The 22,982-nt window shown below is 43.2% G+C and overlaps 1 protein-coding gene across 1 annotated transcript in view; it reads right to left on the bottom strand.

The window, feature by feature from the left end:
- The window catches only part of SAMD5 (sterile alpha motif domain containing 5), a 44,312-nt gene extending 21,604 nt beyond the window's left edge, over window positions 1-22,708 (bottom strand). The window contains exon 1 of the mRNA XM_040350580.1: window positions 21,290-22,708. Within this exon, the coding sequence (XP_040206514.1) occupies window positions 21,290-21,754 (465 nt within the window). The 5' untranslated portion in view covers window positions 21,755-22,708. The remainder of the gene's footprint in view (window positions 1-21,289) is intronic.
- Window positions 22,709-22,982: the final 274 nt, after the last annotated feature.

Below are 22,982 nucleotides of genomic sequence, written 5' to 3'. Positions count from 1 at the left end.
CTTGCTGGGGTTTTTTTTTCCCGAGGAAACCGGTCGTGTGTACACTTTTTTCGATGAGGAAACCGTTGAGGATCTCGTCGGGCCAAAAAGAGAGCATGTCTTCTTCTTCCTCGACGGGAATGGGGAAATTTGGCTCGCCGAGATTCTCGGCGGCTTCACAAGGAACTCGTCGGGCAAAACGATGTGCTTCAGGCTTCATTTTCCATTGGCTTATATGAAACATAATTGGGTTTGATCAGGTTTCAGTAGGATACTACACTTTGCCTCATAGCTTACCGATGTTTAGATTGCAGGCCTAATACAAGGCTCAATTCACAATTTCGATTTTTATTTTCAGCCATGTTACTGCTGTTACTTCTTTTGAAAATTCAGATAATTTAGAAGAAAAAGTTACTGCACTAAATATAACAGCTCCGCCACTTCCATTCTGTGGTCACTTTTCAACTAGTAATCTGTGAGAAAATATTAAAGTGGTTGTATCGATTATTTTTTTATCTATAGGTAAGCCTATAATAAGGCTTACCTATAGGAACTGTAAATATCTCCTAAACGTCCACCATTTAGAACAGGGTTCTCCAAACTGCTGCCCGGGGCCAGATGCAGCCCTTTGCTTGCCTTTATCCGGCCCTTGGGGCACTTTTCCTTCCACTGATATAGGACACATTTCCTTCCAATGACATCACTATTTCTCACATTGATGCCAACAATGGGGCACTTTTCCTCAAACTGACACCAACAATGGGGCACTATTATTCCCACTGACACCAATGGTGGAGCACTAATTCTTCCACTAACAAAAACGATGGGGTACTATTTCTCCCACTGACACCAATGATGGAGCACTCTTCCTCCCATTGATCACCAATGATGGGGTACTATTTCTCCCACTGACCCCAGCGATAAGGCACTGTACCTCCCCCTAAAGCCTCGTACACACGACCGAGTTTCTCTGCAAAAACCAGCAAGAAACTTGCTGGGAGATATTTTTTTGCCGAGGAAACCGGCCGTGTGTACATTTTCGTCGAGGAAACTGTCGAGAAACTCGACGAGCCAAAAAGAGAGCATGTTCTCTATTTCCTTGACGGGAATGGAGAAAATTGGCTTGTCGAGTTCCTCAACAGCCTAACAAGGAATTCGACGAGGAAAACGATGTGTTTCGCCCGTTGAATTCCTTGGTCGTGTGTACGAGGTTTTATACCAAAGATGTATTTTTAATCCCACTAACGCCAGGATAATTTTCACATCACAATGGCCACAGTCTGGCCCCCGTAAAGTTTGGAGGACAGTAAACTGGCCCTTTATATAGAAAGTTTGGAGCCCCTGGTTTAGAAGGTATTTACTGTATATACAGCCGAAGACATCATCGCCCCATGCGTTCTAAAGGAAAGGCCACCAGTGCCGTTTCTTCAGAGCCCTTTGCTGTGACCGGCGGCTCCCGTACGCATGCGCGGGAGTGACATCATGCGGCTCCAGATAGTCACACAGCCGGAGTCCAGGGACCCGGAAGGAAGACGGGTGAAGATGGATGCAGCTTCCAGCGGTGACAATGCGTTGATGGAGGGCTTCGTTTGCAGATAATTTTCACATAATGTGCTAGAATGTGATAAATACTAGTACATTATGGGCCAGATTCAGAAAGAGATACGACGGCGTATCTCCTGATACGCCGTCGTATCTCTGAGTGCGCTCGGTCGTATCTATGCGCCTGATTCATAGAATCAGTTACGCATAGATATCCCTAAGATCCGACAGGTTAAGTGTCTTACACCGTCGTTTCTTAGGCTGCAATTTCAGGCTGGCCGCTAGGTGGCGCTTCCGTATTTTTACGCAAGGAATATGCAAATTACTATTTTCATCGATTCAGAAACAAACGACCGCCCGGAGCTTTTTTTTACGCTGTTTGCGTTCGGCTTTTTTCGGCGTATAGTTACCCCTGCTATATGAAGCGTAGCTAATGTTAAGTATGGTCGTCGTTCCCGCGCCGAGTTTTGAAATTTTACGTCGTTTGCGTAAGTCGTTCGCGAATAGGGCTGGACGTAATTTACGTTCACGTCGAAAGCAATGACGTTTTGCGGCGGACTTTCGAGCATGCGCACTGGGATTTTTTCACGAACGGCGCATGCGCCGTTAAAAAAAAAACGTAAAATACGCGGGGTCAAAGCAAATTTAAATAAAACACGCCCCCAACATCCCCATTTGAATTAGGCGGGCTTACGCTGGCCCACATACGTTACGCCGCCGTAACTTAGGGCGCAAGTTCTTTCTGAATACGGAACTTGCGCCCAAAGTTATAGCGGCGTAACTTATCTAGGATACGTTACGCCGGCCGGACAGATACGCTCGGGTATCTGAATCCGGCCCTATGTCTTTACTTTGCAGATCAGAAAAAAAGAGGCAGTGATTTCCTTCCTCTTTAAAATCGGGTATTTAAATGTCCCTGCACGTGCTTTCAGATATCACCCAGAGCACCCTAGATCAGGGCCGGCCCTACCATGGGACCCAATGGTACCATTGTACCAGGCAGCACTTTCAGGGGGGCAGCAAATTTCCTGCCTGCACGCCATCCCATTCCGCCAGCTCCACTCTCCACTCCACTGTGGGGCTAATTGCCGCCTGACCACTCCTCCCGTTCCGCTCTCCGCTCCACTGTGGGGTTAATTGCATGAACAGAGCCATAACAGGTCTTTTTTATACTCCTATATACATGTATAGAGCCATGATAGGTCCACTTTAGTTATCATGGTATAAAATAATGGATGTGTGGGCATTTTGGTGGGCGTAATTTTTTTTTTTGGGGGGGGGGGGGGCAGCATTTCATTCTTGGTACCAGGCAGCACAATGTCTTGGGCCTGCACTGCCCTAGATGTACTCTACTTTTTGAAACAGTAGATTAAGCTCTGAATTAGAACCTCTAGACCACCCCTTTCACAATCTGCACCTCACAATTGGCCTTTCAATGTAATGCATGGCCATGCTGAATAATGCAGTGCAAGAAATAGGAGGGGTTGAGTCAAAGCTAAAGGGACTATTTGCAAAATTAGCACCTTGGACTGAAAACTAGGTTCTGAGTAGTGATTAGTGATCCCATGAAAGGTTAAGCTTCACTGCCCCAGAACTTGTATGAGTCAGGAATGGTTGCCTTCATCAGAGTCTTCCCACAAAGAAAAACACAAAGAAAAAGCATATTGTTGTTGCTCATGTACTGGCTGTGTTGAATAGTTCGTCCCACATGGCATCGTGTGGAGATAAGTGGGTCTATTAAAGCAATCACAGCAATCGGTGAGAGATTTCTTTTTCATTATGATCAATACGACAGTTCACAATTTAAAATCAATAAGATGTCTAATTATTTAGGATCATTCTTTTATATGTACTGTGCACCCTTTCATGTCCTTATTGCTTCCCCTATTCAGAATATGCTTCTGTTTGTGTTTGAACATGTTAAGGCATCGTAATGCACTTTTTAGTGTGATTTCACATTTATAATTAAAATTATAACTTATTTACTATTATTATTATTATATGGGATTTATAAAGCGCCAACAATTTACACAGCACTTTTTCAATATAAAGGAGCACAGTGCGATTACAATATAGTTCAATACAGAAGAAATAGCAGGGCCCTGCTCACTACATTTTGGGTGAAAGGTGATAATGAAAGCCTGACTGAAAATGTATACTTCCCTTTGCAGCTTTTGTTCCATTGTTCCAATGAACATTTCCATCTTTATTTGTGACCAGCGGAGAAGGAACAAGCTTGAAGGCTTAAAGGGGTTGTAAAGGTTTGTTTTTCATTCTCTAAATAGGTTCCTTTAAGCCAGTGCATTGTTGGTTCACTTACCTTATCCTTCCATTTCCCTTCTAAATGTTTTTTTTTCTTTGTTTTCTTTGTCTGAATTTCTCACTTCCTGTTCCTCCTCTGTAAGCTGTTCTGTCTCACTAACCCCACTCAGATGATGGGGGCAAGTTTACTGAGGAGAAACAGGAAGTGAGAAATTCAGACAAAGACAAAAAACATTTAGAAGGGAAATTGAAGGAAAAGGTAAGTGAACCAACAATGCACTAGATTAAAGGAACCTATTTAGAAAATAAAAAACAAACCTTTACAACCCCTTTAAGGTATTACCATCATGAAAGAATGCATCAGCAAACACCTATGTGTGGGTGATCCATATGGTATGTTTGGTATATTAAAAATGAAAAAAAAAACAAGCATAAATCTGCGCTATCTGTGTAAAAAGCTGCCACAAACAATCTAGTGAAACAAGAAAGTGATAAATATACGAAAACAATAAAAGTGGCGCTAGAAAGTGATAATATTAAAAAATATTATAGTGAACTGAATCATATAACTGTGTGAACAAAAATAAAAAGTCCATATGTGATAAATCCAAAAGCAGTGAGTCGCTGGAAAGGAACACCGTCTGTGAATGGTCTCCTATGACGGACAATTAAAAACACCACGGTGGAATGAATGAATGAATGTGAAGAAATGACCACCACCAGGAGGGGAGGCTTACCAGAGATATTGAACCCTGTTAAGCATATGCCTAGAGGGTCAATATAGGCTGTTATGTGAGTTGATGGAACCACATCAATCGGATCCGGATACACTAAGAAAACGATGGCTTGAACACATCACTTTAAATCAGAGCGGAGGGGGGTGGCAACGTCTTGATAGTGACTCCCAAGAGGTCAAACCGTATCCAAAGCACATAAAAGAAAACGAAGTCTCATAGTGTAATACCGTAATACTGGTGAAATTTATTAACGGTTAAAAACACTTACAGTTATGATGAAGATAAAGGGCATCAATAAAAGGTGGCGCATGGCAGCAGCAGAGTCCCGACGCGTTTCGCAATAGTTTGCATCATCTGGGGTTGTTTTCGTATGTTTGGTATATTCATTTCCTAGTAATGGGGCTTAACTTTGTTTTGCTTTATCTATGTATTTACCTCGAGTAAAGTGACAGCAACAAAGCTCACCTCTCATTAACATATTACAACAACAAAAAAAAAAAACTGTTCATGCAACTGCTTTGAGGAGCAAATGCACTCCTGAAGTTTACCACTTCAATGCCACTTTTGGTTAGTTCTTGCCCTGGCTTTATCCAAGAAGATGACCTTTAACCACTTGCCTACAGGGCCCTTTTACCTCCTTCCTGCCCAGGCCAATTTTCAGCTTTAAGTGCTCTCACACTTTGAATGTCAATTGCGCGGTCATGCAGCACTGTACCCAAATCATTTTTTTTTCCTCACACAAATAGTGCTTTCTTTTGGTGGTATTTAATCACTGCTAAAAAAATTAAAAAAAAGGGTTTCTTAGTTTCTGTCAGTAAATAAGTAATTTTTCTGTGCTCTGGTGAGGCACGGATGAGGTGCCACTTATGGGCACTAATGAGGCGGCACTGAAGGACAGTGATTGGGTGCCACTGCTGAGGAGGCACCAATATGCTGCATAATGAGCACTGATAGGACGCACTGATGGGCACTGATAGGTGGCACTGGTGGCCACTGAAAGGTGGCACTGATGGACAATTATTGACGGCACTGGTTGGCACTGATAGGCGGAACAGATAGATGGCACTGATGGGCGACACTGAAAGGCACTCATGGGCAGCACTGGTGGGCAGGCGCTGATGGGCACTGTAAGGCAGCACTGACTGGCATCACTAATGGGCACTGATTGGTGATACTGATGGGCACTGCTGGGGCTGCACTTTAATCAGGGAACTGATCAGTGCCCTGAATATATGTACAGGTCTCCCCTGCGAGAAGGTTTGCCACTGATTGGCCCTCCTCGCCTCACACTCTGTCAGTGTGAGGGGAGGAGAGCCAATAAAGGGCACTTCCTTGTTTGCGATCGACCGGCTGTGTGCAATCACATGGATAAAGAGCCACATCATCGGTTCTTTACCAAGATCACGTTCCTAGGACACGGTGCGGTCACATTGGCCATGCTGTGCACCCACGCGGGTACACGAAAGCGTCCTTTCTGAAATGACTTTATAAGACGTCATCCCAGAATGACAGTACATCCCGCCCTCCGTCATTTTACTACACGGCGGGCAGGAAATGGTTAAACAGATGTATGTGTTAGGGTTCGTTCACACCAGTGCACAATGAAAAATGTATTACCATGCAGGCTAGCGTATGTATGAGATCCAACATGGGGTGGTGCAATGCACATTTCAGTGCATCACACTGTTTACTTTTTTCCTTTTTTTACCTTGAATTGAAGTGTTACATAATTACCCTTTATTAACGGCTCTGCAGAGGGGGTTTAAAGTAGGGTACAGGCATACCCCACTTTTAAGTACACAACGGGACCAGAGCATGTATGTAAAACGAAAATGTACTTAAAGTGAAACAATACCCTTTTTCACTTCTAGGGTGTAGTGGGGGGTCAGGGACTGTAGTGGGGGTGTCAAGAGCTGTAGTTGAGGTCTCAGGGTCTGTAGTGGGGGTGTCAGGGGCACACTGGAACAGGGTGGGGTATGCTCTCGGAGCTTCAGCTCCTTCTACTGCGGCTGCAAAATGTCCGTACAGTACTTGTAAGGCACTTTACATACACTCGCAGGTATGTCCTTACTCGCGAGTGTATGTAAAGTGAGTGTACTTAAAGCGGGGTATGCCTGTATAGCAAAAAATGAAGATTTTCCCAAGTGAAAAATTAATAAAATGCCTCAGTAGACAAAGTAGTTAAAAAACATTCCTTTGGGATGTTCTGACCCTGTTTCTGATCTGAGGAAAAGAAAAAAGCATTTAAAAAGAAAAAAGTGTGTTTAACAACTTGACCTCCAGAAGATTTTGATGACAGAGTGATGACAGAGTGACATAGTGATGACAGAGTGATGACATAGTGAGTGATGACATAGTGAGTGATGACAGAGTGATGACCTAGTGAGTGATGACATAGTGAGTGATGACAGAGTGATGACAGAGTGAGTGATGACATAGTGATGACAGAGTGATGACCTAGTGAGTGATGACATAGTGATGACAGAGTGATGACATAGTGAGTGATGACATAGTGAGTGATGACAGAGTGATGACCTAGTGAGTGATGACATAGTGAGTGATGACAGAGTGATGACAGAGTGAGTGATGACATAGTGATGACAGAGTGATGACATAGTGAGTGATGACATAGTGATGACAGAGTGATGACATAGTGAGTGATGACATAGTGAGTGATGACAGAGTGATGACCTAGTGAGTGATGACATAGTGAGTGATGACAGAGTGAGTGATGACATAGTGATGACAGAGTGATGACATAGTGAGTGATGACATAGTGAGTGATGACATAGTGAGTGATGACATAGTGATGACATAGTGATGACAGAGTGAGTGATGACAGAGTGAGTGATGACATAGTGATGACAGAGTGATGACATAGTGATGACAGAGTGATGACATAGTGAGTGATGACATAGTGATGACAGAGTGATGACATAGTGAGTGATGACAGAGTGATGACATAGTGAGTGATGACATAGTGATGACAGAGTGATGACATAGTGAGTGATGACAGAGTGATGACATAGTGAGTGATGACATAGTGATGACAGAGTGATGACATAGTGAGTGATGACAGAGTGATGACATAGTGAGTGATGACAGAGTGATGACATAGTGAGTGATGACATAGTGAGTGATGACATAGTGAGTGATGACAGAGTGATGACATAGTGAGTGATGACATAGTGAGTGATGACATAGTGAGTGATGACATAGTGAGTGATGACATAGTGAGTGATGACATAGTGAGTGATGACCTAGTGAGTGATGACATAGTGAGTGATGACAGAGTGAGTGATGACATAGTGATGACAGAGTGATGACATAGTGAGTGATGACATAGTGAGTGATGACATAGTGAGTGATGACATAGTGATGACATAGTGATGACAGAGTGAGTGATGACAGAGTGAGTGATGACATAGTGATGGCAGAGTGATGACATAGTGATGACAGAGTGATGACATAGTGAGTGATGACATAGTGATGACAGAGTGATGACATAGTGAGTGATGACAGAGTGATGACATAGTGAGTGATGACATAGTGATGACAGAGTGATGACATAGTGAGTGATGACAGAGTGATGACATAGTGAGTGATGACAGAGTGATGACATAGTGAGTGATGACATAGTGAGTGATGACATAGTGATGACAGAGTGATGACATAGTGAGTGATGACATAGTGATGACAGAGTGATGACATAGTGAGTGATGACATAGTGATGACAGAGTGATGACATAGTGAGTGATGACATAGTGAGTGATGACAGAGTGATGACCTAGTGAGTGATGACATAGTGAGTGATGACAGAGTGAGTGATGACATAGTGATGACAGAGTGATGACATAGTGAGTGATGACATAGTGAGTGATGACATAGTGAGTGATGACATAGTGATGACATAGTGATGACAGAGTGAGTGATGACAGAGTGAGTGATGACATAGTGATGACAGAGTGATGACATAGTGATGACAGAGTGATGACATAGTGAGTGATGACATAGTGATGACAGAGTGATGACATAGTGAGTGATGACAGAGTGATGACATAGTGAGTGATGACATAGTGATGACAGAGTGATGACATAGTGAGTGATGACAGAGTGATGACATAGTGAGTGATGACATAGTGATGACAGAGTGATGACATAGTGAGTGATGACAGAGTGATGACATAGTGAGTGATGACAGAGTGATGACATAGTGAGTGATGACATAGTGAGTGATGACATAGTGAGTGATGACAGAGTGATGACATAGTGAGTGATGACATAGTGAGTGATGACATAGTGAGTGATGACATAGTGAGTGATGACATAGTGAGTGATGACATAGTGAGTGATGACCTAGTGAGTGATGACATAGTGAGTGATGACAGAGTGAGTGATGACATAGTGATGACAGAGTGATGACATAGTGAGTGATGACATAGTGAGTGATGACATAGTGAGTGATGACATAGTGATGACATAGTGATGACAGAGTGAGTGATGACAGAGTGAGTGATGACATAGTGATGGCAGAGTGATGACATAGTGATGACAGAGTGATGACATAGTGAGTGATGACATAGTGATGACAGAGTGATGACATAGTGAGTGATGACAGAGTGATGACATAGTGAGTGATGACATAGTGATGACAGAGTGATGACATAGTGAGTGATGACAGAGTGATGACATAGTGAGTGATGACAGAGTGATGACATAGTGAGTGATGACATAGTGAGTGATGACATAGTGATGACAGAGTGATGACATAGTGAGTGATGACATAGTGATGACAGAGTGATGACATAGTGAGTGATGACATAGTGATGACAGAGTGATGACATAGTGAGTGATGACATAGTGAGTGATGACATAGTGAGTGATGACAGAGTGATGACATAGTGAGTGATGACATAGTGAGTGATGACATAGTGAGTGATGACATAGTGAGTGATGACATAGTGAGTGATGACATAGTGAGTGATGACATAGTGATGACAGAGTAATGACATAGTGAGTGATGACATAGTGAGTGATGACATAGTGATGACAGAGTAATGACATAGTGAGTGATGACATAGTGATGAGCTTTCTTTTGGTGGTATTTGATCACGTCCGCGGTTTTTATTTTTTGCGCTATAAACAAAAAAAGAAGGTCAATTTAAAAAAAATATATATATTTTACACTTTCTGCTATAAAACCTATCCAATAAAAAAAATGAAAAAAATCAAATTTCTTCATAAATTTAGGCCAATATGTATTGTGCTACATATTTTTGGTAAAAAAAAAAAAAAAAAAAAATCTGAATGAGCTTATATTATACAAACTATGGGATATTTAGATTTGTTTTACTAGTAATGGTGGTGATCAGCGACTTGTAGAGGGACTGCAATATTTTGGTGGACATTCTGACACTAAGGCCCCGTACACACGACCAAACATGTATGCTGAAACTGGTCCGCGGGCCAGTTTCAGCATACATGTTCGGTCGTGTGTAGGCGCGAGCGGGCCGAATTCCAGCAAACATTTGCCCGCCGGGCCTTTTCCCAGCGGGCAAATATTCCTGGACGTGTTTTAAAACCGTCCGCTGGAATCCTGCCCGCTCGGACATGTACGGTCGTCAGTACAGACCTACCGTACATGTCCGAGCGCCCGCCGTCCCTCGCATGCGTCGAATGACTTCGACGCATGCGTGGAAGCCTTTAAATGGCAGGCCCGCCCACGTCGCCGCGTCATCGTCGCGGCGACGACGCGGACACGCCCCGCGTAGTGTTTACGCGCGGACTTCTGTACGATGGTTAGTACAGCCATCGTACAGAAGCCCTCTGGCAGGCATGTACAGTGAAAACGGTTTCACGGACCGGTTTCACCGTACATGTTTGCTCGTGAGTACCCGGCCTAACTGACACTTTTGACACCATTTGGGGACCAGTAAGGCCCCTTTCACATGTACGGATCCTGTGAGGATCCATACATGTCTCATCCGCTTGCTCAGCAGGGATCTCTCCGTTGATCCCCGCTGAGCCGGCAGATGACAGGGCGGTCCCTGCACATGTGCAGGGACCGCCCTGTCAGATCTCTGCTCTCCCCTATGGGGGGATCGGATGAACACGGACCGTCTGTCCGTGTTCACCCGATCTGCTCTGCAGACGGGTGGAAAAATAGGATTTTCTTCCGTCTGCAGAATCGGAGCACTCCGGACACCAATGAGATCGAGTGTCAGAGGATGTTCAACCGCTGACACCTGCTATCTCATAGGGATACATGTATGTCCCTTTTTCATCCGTGAACGGATAGATGAAAAAGCAAACATACGGTCCGCTGGTGTGAAAGGGCCCCAACACTAATATAGTAATTTGTAAGCTAAAAATATGCACTGTCACTGTACTAATGACACTGCTAGAGAAGGGGTTAACATCAGGGGGATAAAAGGGTTACATGTGTGCCTAGCCAGTGTTTTACTATACTGTGTGAGGTGCTTTTACTAGGGGAATAAATGCCCTCTCTTCTCTCCTGTCAGAACAGCGATCTGCCTTGTTCACATAGGCAGATTCTGTCTCTCTGCCTAATGATCGGCGGGTGGCAGAGGACATTGGGTACCGCATGCATGTCCCCTACCTGGAAGAGTCAGGTCACGTAAATATATACATGATTCGGTGCATGGGTACCACCTTGTAGCAGGGAAATTGCTATGGGGTGGACCTCTGGTGGAAAACTGGTGAAAAGTCGTTGTTGGAACAGGAAGGGATCATCCCCAAACTGTTCCCAGAAAGTTGGGAGCAGGAAATTGTCCAAAATGTCTTGGTTTACAGACGCCTAAAGAGTTTCCTTCACTGGATCTAAGGGGCCAAGCCCAACCCCTGAAAAACAACCCCACACCATAATCCTCCTCCACCAAATGATTTGGACCAGTGCACAAAGCAAGGTTCATAAAGACATGGATGAGCGAGTTTGAAGTGGAGCAACTTCACAGGCCTGCACAGAGTCCTGACCTCAACCTGAAAGAACACCTTTGGGATTTATAAGAGTGGAGACTGCAAGCCAGGCCATTTCTCGTCCACATCAGTGCTTGACCTCACAAAAGCGTTTGTGGACGAATGGTCAAACCTTCCCATAGACACACCTAAGGCCCCGTACACACGATAGAATCCATCCGCTGAAAAATCTCAGCGGATCGGTTTCAGCGGATAGATTCTATGGTGTGTACAATCCAGCGGATCTGTTTCCGCGGATTTTTATCCCCTGGGATGGATTTCAAGCGGATATAAATTTGAAGACATGCTTTCAAATCTATCCACTTGAATCCATCCCAACGGATTGATCCGCTGGTCTGTACAGACTCACCGGATCAATCCGTCTGAAGGGATCCCCCGCATGCGTCGTAATGATTCGACGCATGCGTGGAATTCCTTATATGACAGCGTCACGCTCGTCGCCGCGTCATCATCGCGGCGACGGCGCGACACGTCATCGCGAGGGGATTTCGGCACGGATTTCGATCCTATGGTGAGTACACTCCATCGGATCCAAATCCGCTGAAATCCTCGAGAGGATTTATCCGCGGAAACGGTCCGCTGGACCGTATCTGCGGATAAATCCTCTTGTGTGTACTAGGCCTAAACCTTGAGGACAGCCTATAGCTGCAAAGGGTGGGCCAACTCAATATTGAACCCTATGGACTAAGACTGGGATGCCATTAAAGTTATTTTCAATTCTTTTTTTATAAAATTTTAAGCATGAACAGGAAATCAAAGAGTACAACATTGGTTTACATATTACAGTATTCAGGGATAGAAAAACGTTGTGATGTTCTACATATTTTCACCAGTTTGCAATACTCACAATCTATGAGGAACCGTGCATCCTACTGCACAATGTGGAACCACGTTGTGCAGTAGGAGCAGCACTTCACCCTATATGGGTGAAGTGCTGGTAAAAAAAAAACATCACCAATTTGAAAATACAAAAGAGAATGAGATATTCATATGCCTGATTCTAGTAAGTTTGCCAGTGAGTCATTACTTACCGTATTTATCGGTGTATACCACGCACTTTTTTTCCCTTAAAATCAGGGGAAAATCGTGGGTGCGCGATATACGCCGATACCCGCTTCCCGCTCTGTGTTTGAACCGGCCGCCAACATATACCGATTATATATATATATATACACACACAACATACTATGTCATATCATTGGGTTGTGGGGTGTCATTATCAGGATGAAGGTCTCTATAATATTTCATAAATGCATTAGCAATCTGTGTTGGGTGGTGTTCTAGTTTGCCTGTATGTGGATCTTAGTTAATTTTGCCTGTTGTTGTCGTTTGTTAATATATTTAGCCAGTAATTTCCCTGCTTTGCTGCCATGAGCATAGTACATTGCTTTAGTTTGTCTTAGAAATTTCTGGTGTGTAGAAATAAGCAATAGGCGGATTTTATGTCTGCAATTAAATAAATCAGTGTCTAGTGAGGAAGAGGGATTTTGTTTTTGCTGTGTTTCCAATCTTTTAAGCTCCTCCAGTAAATTGTTCAACAGCCTTGCCTTCCCTTTTTTCTCTCTAGCTGCTGCCTGAATGAGTAAACCCCTACTAAATGCCTTATGAGTGCACCACAAGGATGCTATGTTGGTGTCCTTGTTGTCGTTCACTCAGAAAAATTCCTTGAGTTGCAGCTTTAGTCTATTAACCTGAATGGTATTAGAGAGTAATTCTACATTGTTCCTCCACAAATAGGTCGGGGGGGGTCAGAGTTCGGATCCTATAGGACTATGGACACTGGAGCAAGGTCCGACCAAGTAATAGAGTGAATTGTGACTGACAAGGTCTTTTGTAGCAGGTCTAGGTCCGTGAGAACAAGGTCGATCCTAGAATATGCCCGATGAGAATATGAATAATGGGTAAAGTCCCTTTCCGAGGAGTGAAAGCACCTTCATGTGTCATACAAGTTATGTTCTGAAAGGAGGGGATGGATCTCCAGTCTTTGTGACGACTGTGGATGGGAGCAGTCCATAGCTTTGTTGGGTACATAATTGAACTCACCACACAAGTCCCTTCTTAACCCTATCTATTTTTTTCAGTAGGGAATTTAAGAATCTCGGTTGTCTTTTGTTCGGAGCATAAAGATTGACCAGGGTATATGTTGAGTGGTTCAAGTCACAAGTCAAAATGATATATCTCCCGTTAGGATCACATATTAGATCATGTAGCCTAAATGCAATAGAATATTTAATGGCACTTATCACACCTCTTTTTTTAACCGGAGCTGATACCATAAAAATATTTGGGTACACTTTATGGGAGCATTTGAGTTGTTTAGAAGTCAAAAAATCTGTCTCTTGGACACAAAGCACATCCCTTTTAAGTCTATCCATCTCTTTGCACATAGAGTTTCTTTTAAAGGGACTATTGAGTCCAGGGCTGATCCTAGGGTCACAGGCGCCTGGGTGCTGTCAATTTTCTGGCGCCCCCCACATGGGTGTGGTCATTTTACTGACTCCTCCCCTTTACAAATGTTTTTATGGCAATGACCCAACCACAGAGATGCTCCCCCACGAAATCTTCATTAACCTGGGATCCTTACATGATCTCTTAACAATAAACAAAATACAGGAAGAGAAGCAGAGTACTTTATGCAGACATAGTACAGGAGATGGTCAGAGACTGCAGACATAATACAGGAGATGGTCAGAGACTGCAGACATAATACAGGAGAGGGTCAGAGACAGAAGACATAGTCGAGGAGATGGTCAGAGACTGCAGACATAATACAGGAGATGGTCAGAGACTGCAGACATAATACAGGAGAGGGTCAGAGACAGCAGACATAGTACAGGAGATGGTCAGAGACTGCAGACATAATACAGGAGATGGTCAGACTGCAGACATGTACAGGAGATGGGCAGGGGCTGTGTATCCTATGCAATCAATCATGCCATAAAACATCTAGAGCAGTGGCAGCCCAGAACACGTGTAAAGGGATGCTGGGGATGCCATCCCCCAGCACACTGAACACTGGAACTCACCTAGGTTCTCGCTCTGTGCAGCCCGAGATAGAGATGGGAGGGGGAAGCATTCCAACTGGAGTTGGTGGAGACAGTGCGGGATCCAAGACTTCCAGTGTGAGGAATTCATTCCAGCACATCAGCACTCAGCAGAAACTGAAAACTAGAACCCTTGTGTCAGGAAAAGGAGCGGCCCCTCCCCCGAGCACTGCCAGGCGGGAGGGGAGAACTCTGGAACTTTGGCGCCCCCACCTCTGCAAGTGCCTGGGTGCAAAGCACCCTGTGCACCCTGCCTAGGATCGGCCCTGATTGAGTCCATGAACGTTCATAGAAACAATCGACAGCGTCATCACTTCAATATGCCATTAAAGTTCATGTGCGTGTAAAGGCAGGTGTCCCAATACTTTTGGGTGGGAATAGAGTGTATATTCAAAAAGCCAACAGGAAAATAGTGATTTACTTTGGAGCAATGTAGTCTTTTTTTTTTAAACGTATAACTTTTGAAGTGTGTAAATACAAGCAGCACAAACAGATGACGAGACTGTGTAATGTGTGGAATCCATGCCAGATAGAGATCTTAGGTTTTAAGAACATTCCTCTGGATTTTGTGACTCACTTACTGTACATGAAATCACGGCATTCATTGAAATTTGCCTTATTTCAGTATTGTCCTCTCTCCTGTAGTTAATTCAAGCTTCAGGAATATAACTATTCATGACTAGGTTAAACAGAAGGCTCATCTGCGTCCTCATCAGATCAGTGAGTTTGAGTGCCAGGGGAAAGTTCAGTTTTATGAATGTCACAGGAAGGGGTCCTGCTGTCTCCGTACTAACCAATGAAATGCAAGCCATGGATGCTAATCGCCCCCTTCTGTGTATGTGTACACAGCACATTTCTTACAACACTTTACCATCCAAACTAAGCCTGTTAGAACTATTCCTGGAATGTGAGTATGCTCTAGATCACTGCAGCTATTTTCTGATACTTACTCATTTAACTCTTGTGACTCACAGTCATTTGAATAACATATCCTTGAAAAAATCAGCACTTTTCAGCTACTTCACGGAAGGACTGCTCTACTCCCTGCAAACCATACTATTATTGCTGCAGTTGCAAGATTTAGCTGCGTATGTAATTTGTTAATCTATGTCTATGGTGACCATATATTGGCAGACCTCTCACTAAGAGCAATGGGCGATAAGAGATTTGTTGTTCTCTATGAAGTATAATGCAAACCAGGTGGTACAGGGACAGCTTCCTCTTGTATGAAGAAGAAACAATCACAAAGCAATGTCTAAATCATGGGTGCCCAACCAGTGGCCCGGGGGCCACATGTGGCCCGCAGAGCCCTCTGATGTGGCCCTCGGCCTCCTGCTCTGGGATAGCAGGTTGGCAAGCCCAGATCACGGTTTGTCGACCACCATCCCAGAGCAGCAGTTGTGTGAATAAGCCACTGGTAGAGGAATCAAGCACTGAGCCATAGACTTCTGTTATTACCTGTGGGTTTGTTGTGCTTTCAGAAAGTGCGCCACACCTGCAGGATATAAGTTTACTCCAAAGTGCAGCTAACCCGCAAGAAATCCACAGGCGCACTGCGCTGCACCTGCGGTTTGGGCAAATTGCAGTGCATCAGTGTAAAAGCAGCCTTAGCCCCTTTTCACATGATCGGTCCGACCAATCAGACTTAATATTCACCTTTTTGGAGCAGCAGATGTAAACAGACTTGTGTCTGTTTACACCCGCCTACCTAAAAAAATAAAAAAAAAAGGGATCTGCCCCCTTCCATCTTGGCTAATCAGACCTATTATCCTCCCGCTCCGCTCATTGTGGCCCGCAACCAGTTACTAATTTGCTTAAGTGGCCCTCGCTCTTCAAAAGGTTGGGCACCCCTGGTCTAAATGCAATAATAATGTTCAAAAGTACTTTTCCTGGTGTCTTAGACCTTCAAATTTCCAGGCTTTCTCATTAGATTGTAAGCTCCTTGAGGCAGGGACTATTGTGAATATGAAATATATATGTAAAGTGCTCCATAAATTGTCAGCGCTATATCAATACCTGTATTAAATAAAAAAAATAATGGTTGTAAAGCCTCATACACACGATTGGATTTTCTGCGGACAAAGCGTAGTACTTGTATTGGAACTTGTATTGCATATAAATGGCAAAGAATTGGTCGACCAACAAACACAAAACTATGCGTTTTTTCAGCTCTTTAGTGCCACCCTTTGGGCAACTTCTGCTAATGTTGTGTTATGGTTAGCATTGCTTCTGAGCATGCATGTTAGTCCGACGGACTTGTGTACGCGCGATCATATAATCCATCAACACACATTTGTTGGCGGACAATTTTAAAGCATGCTATCCCACATTTGTCCACGGAAAATCCGACAACAATTGTCCAATGGAGCATACAAACGGTCGCATTATGCGACAACAGCCTGTCGTCATGCAATTTCCATTGCATAATCCGATCGTGTGTACAGGCCTTTAGGTAAACCCCAGGCAGCATTCCCAAAATCTGTTAGGGTGATTGGTTGGAAAAAACAAAACAGTGCCATCACAATAAACTAAGGAAGAATTTCCCACTCCTGCTACAGGTCCTTGACATACATATGTCTAGACAGAAAGGATATTTTATTGCCTAATGCATTTCAAACTAGTAGTGATAAAAAGCCCAGTTATTGTTTCTGACATACATCATTTGAATATAAAGATAATTGGGTTGATGTACTAAAACTGTAGAGTGCAGAATCTGGTGCAGCTGTGCATGGTAACCAATCAGATTATAAGGCTCGGTTCACACTCTCTGCTTGGGTACGGCAGCCTAATCATTTGAAAGGACTGCTGTGCCCGCGTTTCCCACAGGAAAAAACGGTATGCATCTTTTTAACCACTAGAGGCCCGCGCTATAGCTGAATGAAGACTATAGTGCGGACCCAAATTTCCGGGAGGACGTAAATAGACGTCCTCCCCTTTGCACGCTCCTTGCGCACCCTCTGCAGGGCGCATGCGGCAGGGGCTGTGACCACGAGTCAGTGAGACTCGGGTGATCACAGATCTGAGTAAGGGGCCGGTCCCAGCCCCTTAACACTTGATCAGCTGTTAGCCAATGACAGCTGATCACGTGATGTAAAAAATGCTCGGTAATCTTTTTTTTCTCCTCGCACTGACAGCGTGAGGAGAAAAAAAAGCCGACCGCCGGCTCCTGCATAGGAGACATCAGTCCCCAGTGGAAGAGGCACATCAGCCTCATTAGTGCACACCAGTAACCCCTGCCAGTGCCCCCTGCCAGTGCCCACAGTGACCACCAGTGCCACCTGTCAGTGCCAATCAGTACCACCTATCAGTGCCCATCATTGCCACTTATCAATGCCCACCAGTGGTGCCAGTCAGTGCCTCATCAGTGCCGCATATCAGTCTCACCTACCAGTGCTGATCAGTGCCCATCACTGCCACCCATCAGTGCCCATCACTGCCAACTATTAGTGCCCATCACTGCCAGCTATTAGTGCCACCTATCAATGCCACCTATTAGTGCCAATTCTCAGTGCCCACCAGTGCCACCTATCAATGCCCCTCAGTGCCACCCATCAGTGCCACCTCTCAATGCCCACCAATGCCGCCCCTTAAGTGCCCAGTAAGCAAGTGGTTAAAAACACAGCCGCAGGAAAACGGCATGGTCTTTTATTACCATGCAATAACCCTGCGGTTTCGGTACCCACAAATGCGCTGTGGGCTGAGATGCGTGGGGGTGACATTCATTCTGAATAGCAGCTCCGCGTATCTTGTAAGAGCATTGTGATTTGGCTGTGGGTGGGGTGCGATTCCTGCATCCGTATCCAGCCTGCAAGTGTACACCGAGCCTTACTTCAGCTTGTTCAATTTTGTTTGGACAATAAAACCTAGAAGCTGATTGGTTGCTATGCAGAGCTGCACCAGATTTTGCACTCTCCAGGTTTAGTAAATCAACCTCATTGTCTAAATAGGAATCCATCTTTAGTCTCATCATGGATCATTATCCAGCAAAAATAGATTAATATACCACTTTTCTGTACCTGATATCATGTTCATGTATCCATTTTCATTTTTTACTCAACAGGTCAGTTCCATTTGGGTGTGCACTTATCCATAATACAACTGCATTGTGCAGAGTCACAATTTCATTATGCACAATGAGGTTGATTTGCTGGAGGAGTTCATTTTTAATGAACTCTCTAAAGCTCGATTCATTGAGTAATCCAATCATGTGCAAAGGAAATGCTATCTTTTTTATTCTCCTGCACATTCATAAAGGTGAGCATAGGTCCAATTGGCTTTTTATCATGTAACTCTCCCCCAGGGTCGAATGTTCACAGTTGGATCTTTCTTGACACACGTGGTTTGCATTTGTAGTCTATAATTTTTAAAAGGTTTTTTTTTTGTGGTGTGGGGGGGGGGGAGGGGATTTTTAGGGTTAGCACTGTCATAAAATAGAGAAAGTATATAGAGCTCTTGCTTCACATTGACTACAGCCTTAAACACAACTAATTATTTGTCAGCACAGACCACATGGTTGTACTTGTACTTCACAAGCTTGTACGTGAACTTATTCATGCAGTGAGGGAGGCTAAGTGCACCACATTCGGGAGAGAACAGATCCTCCCTGTGATGTTCTTTATGATCCATCAAAGTGAAGATAAACCCTTACTGAGACCTAGAACAGACCTTGGCAGATGCTACCAAGCAACATGCTTAGAATCTGCATGCAAAATTATACGCAAGCCTTATGCCTTGTACACACGACCGGTTTTCACAACGAGAAAACTGCCATTTTTTATATTGGTTGAGAAAACCGGTCATGTGTATGCTCCCTAGAAAAAACTGCCCACAAAAAAATTGAAACCAGCCATCTTTTTTCTCGTCGTGTTTCTCATCAGTCTTTTTCTCGTCACGAAAAACGCTTGTGTGTATGCTTTTCCGAGGGAAAAAAACGTGCATGCTCAGAATCAAGTATGAGACAGGAGCGCTCGATCTGGTAAAACTAGCGTTCAGAATGGAGATAGCACATTCGTCACGCTGTAACGGACTAAAAAGCAAGAAGACTGAAAAGCGCAAATCGTCTCTCACCAAACTTTTACTAATACGAGGATCAGCAAAAGCAGCCCAAAGGGCAGCGCCATTTAAAAGAAACGTCCCCTTTATAGTCCCGTCGTAAGTGTTGTACATCACCGCGCTTTGGTCAGAGTTTTTTTTGCATGAACTGTATGTAAGTCAGGCTGGAGAGGAATCACGTCATGAAAAACTACGGCTTTTCGAACGTCAGGAAAAACGATGGTGTGTACGCGGCATAAGATAAAGTCAACAGAAGACTTAACACAATAAAAATGTATCATTTACACACGTCTCACATCACTTGTTAAATGTCTGCTTTTTACACATTTTTTAAGGACGTGTTTTTCTATATTGACAACACACAAAAAAAAAACATTCTTATCCTTGGTAAATGAATGTTATAAAACAAATTAGACTCATTTTTATCAGACCACAAAGCTTGTGATGAAATGACCTGCTGCACAGTGAGCAAGTCACCAGGCATATCTAGTGCTCATTGGAGAGATAGGCAGACAGACAGACAGGTCCCTGTATTTAACTGTGATGTGAAAGATGAATGAGGTCTGCACACAGGGAAAAGGCTCTGAATGACAGCATTGCAAACTTAAACTGTGTGATTCAGGAAATGTTGCATGTAAGCAATTTCCCTTATGGTAATGACAAGAAAGAGATGGCTGGGATGGTGATCCTTATTATAGTTTGTAATAACCGCATCAGTATAAAGGCTAAATGTTGCATGAACATGCACAGACTCATCTGTTTCACAATGTTAATTCATAAGCCACATTTCTCAATACTTGTATATTCCCTAATAGTATTAAAAGCATAGTGCATACCACCTAAACCTATTAAATTGAATAGAATCCTATATAGTTCAGCAGGGATTTAGAATTTCTGAGCAGCCCTAAGCAACCTGTTCAATTTAACCTATCCATTTTAAAACACTCAAAACAGCTGACTGGTCGTTATGGATTACTGCATTTTACACAATGCTCTGTGATTTACGAAAAATTGCCATACCAAATATTTTATAAAATCATATAACAAATAACATCTTCAGATGACTAAAGAACATAAAAAAAATACTCTTGGAAGTGCACACCTCAATGACAACTTGAAACCAGTATCCACATTTATGTACAATTACTGAGCAGATGTCAGGTAACATCGTTCGCTTATAGTCATATTTATGAAAGGCTACTGTTACCTGAAAAATGTTGGTCCTATGGTGGCTAAATCATATCTACAGTTATATTTATGTCATTTTTATTCAACTGGGGACAACGTGATGTAGACATCTTTAAAAATGGGACCTTAGTACAAATCAAATCACGGGCACATCCACCCCTGTTTTCATAAAGGTCTGCCTTTATGTTCTCAATAAAGAATTACACATTTATAACAGCAGATAGCAGATATGGTACTGTCACCATGTGGCTAATGCCATGCATATGCACACTACTTGCATACATGGATCAATTACCTTACAATAGAAAAGTACTTTAAAAAACGAGTCTCATTTACATCACAAATGAGGTAGACCATTTAAATAATAGAGTTGGTTGAATTTTTTTACACCTTAAAATGTCCACAGTCTAATTAAGAAGTGTAACTTGATGACAAGTAAAGAAAGCCAAATATTACCTCCAGTGGTGATATTTTTGTGTAATGTCTTACCTTTTTGGAGAAAGGTGGCTTGCTGAGGTTGACACCATCCCGAATAAGTTTATCCCTTATCATAATCTTTAGCTTCAGTTTAGGATAAGTTACCAAGTTTTTACTTAGTTGGCTAGTTTTATTACTCCTTGGTACAGGTTTGTGACCCTGGGCTTCCTTCCAAGCTTTGGTTTCATACTGCTCCACCATGTGGCTGGAGTAGATATCTGGAGTTGGGGAGTCTACCTGGGGTTCCAACGTGAAATATAATCCACTTGCAGCTTCTTTCTCCTCTTCTCTCAACCTGTGCACTGCGTCATGGATCTTCTTCCGATGCTGCTGGACCATCACGCCGATGGCATCCAGATCTGGGTCCCCAATCTGTTTGCACACCTCCAAGTCATCGTATCCATTATCCACAAATGACTCTGCATACTGAGAAAGCTGCAATGCTTTAAGCCACTCATATACTATATTAGTACACATGGTAAATAACCTTAAAAAACAATTTAAAAACTGTAGAGAAACAATGGGATCTTACTTCCAAAAAAATAAGTAAAATAAAAAAAAAAATGATAATCCAAAGTCAGACTTCAATTTTGCAATGCACAGAAGAAGCTAAAATCAGCGACTTAGCATGTTTTGTCGACTTTCTACAAGTAAACAATTTTAAAATACCAATGAGATAAGGTGTAGCACAGGTAGGTAATGTTGCATGACATTCTGCAGGCAGAGTAAAGCTTGTCTGGGTCCTGAAAGTAAATATCCAATTTGTTCAATTAAGAGAGCAAAAATTAGACTGTCGATGTAGATGGGTCCTGTGTGCTCTTCTTCAATCAGATCAAGAGTAAACTGATTACACATCAGCTGTCTCCTGATTTTTACATCTCTGATAGAACTCAAAGCAGGCAACACCCTTTTGCCATGTCGTTAAATATTTTCCAAACTTGTTAGTATTGAGCAGCACGCCGGTACTTTTTTTTTTTTTATATCCACATTGCGTCCAGGATTCAGCATTCCACTTCGATATTCCAGAGTGATCCAGCAAAGGCTATGTCTCGCACTCTGTCGTTAACACTTTGCTTCTCTCCTCCCTCTCTGTCTTCATCTCTACGAAGCTAGACGCACTTCTTCTTCTTCTTCCTCCACCAATAAATACACTAAAGAAAGTCAATATTTTTTCAGGTTAGCTGTCTTGTTGGTGGCTCTCTGTCATCCTCCAGCCCCACCTTCTTTTATTTTTACAACCTAGTAAAAATAGTTCTTTATCGTCCTCTGCTTGTTTCATTTCATAGCACCAGCTCTACATTGTTTTTTTTTTTTATTTATTGTTCCAGATCACATTTGCAGCCGCTTCGGAGAGAAGATTACAAGTGTGGTTCATCCAGCAGCAGCTCTGCTCTGTGTGTGTGTGTGTGTGTGAGTGAGTGTGTGGGGAGGGGACTTTGATTCAAGATTAATCTGCAAGGCAATACAGCAGGCAGTTTGGCTACAGACAGGCTCTTTCCATAAGGTTATTTGTGTCATTCACTCTTGTTTAAAGCATAGCCACTCTTTTATCTCCCTTTTAATTTGTCCTCCATTCACAGCGAGAACGCTAATTATACTTTGCGTTTTTCATTCTGTGCTTGTCTCTTCCATACAAACAAGAAGCCCCGAGCCTTTTAGTGAAATATTCTAATCTGTCAGTTATTCTGAGCAGAGAAGGAAAGCT

Source organism: Rana temporaria, chromosome 4 (genome assembly GCF_905171775.1).
Source record: "Rana temporaria chromosome 4, aRanTem1.1, whole genome shotgun sequence".
Taxonomy (NCBI): domain Eukaryota; kingdom Metazoa; phylum Chordata; class Amphibia; order Anura; family Ranidae; genus Rana; species Rana temporaria.
This window is presented reverse-complemented; position numbering and strand designations above follow the sequence as displayed.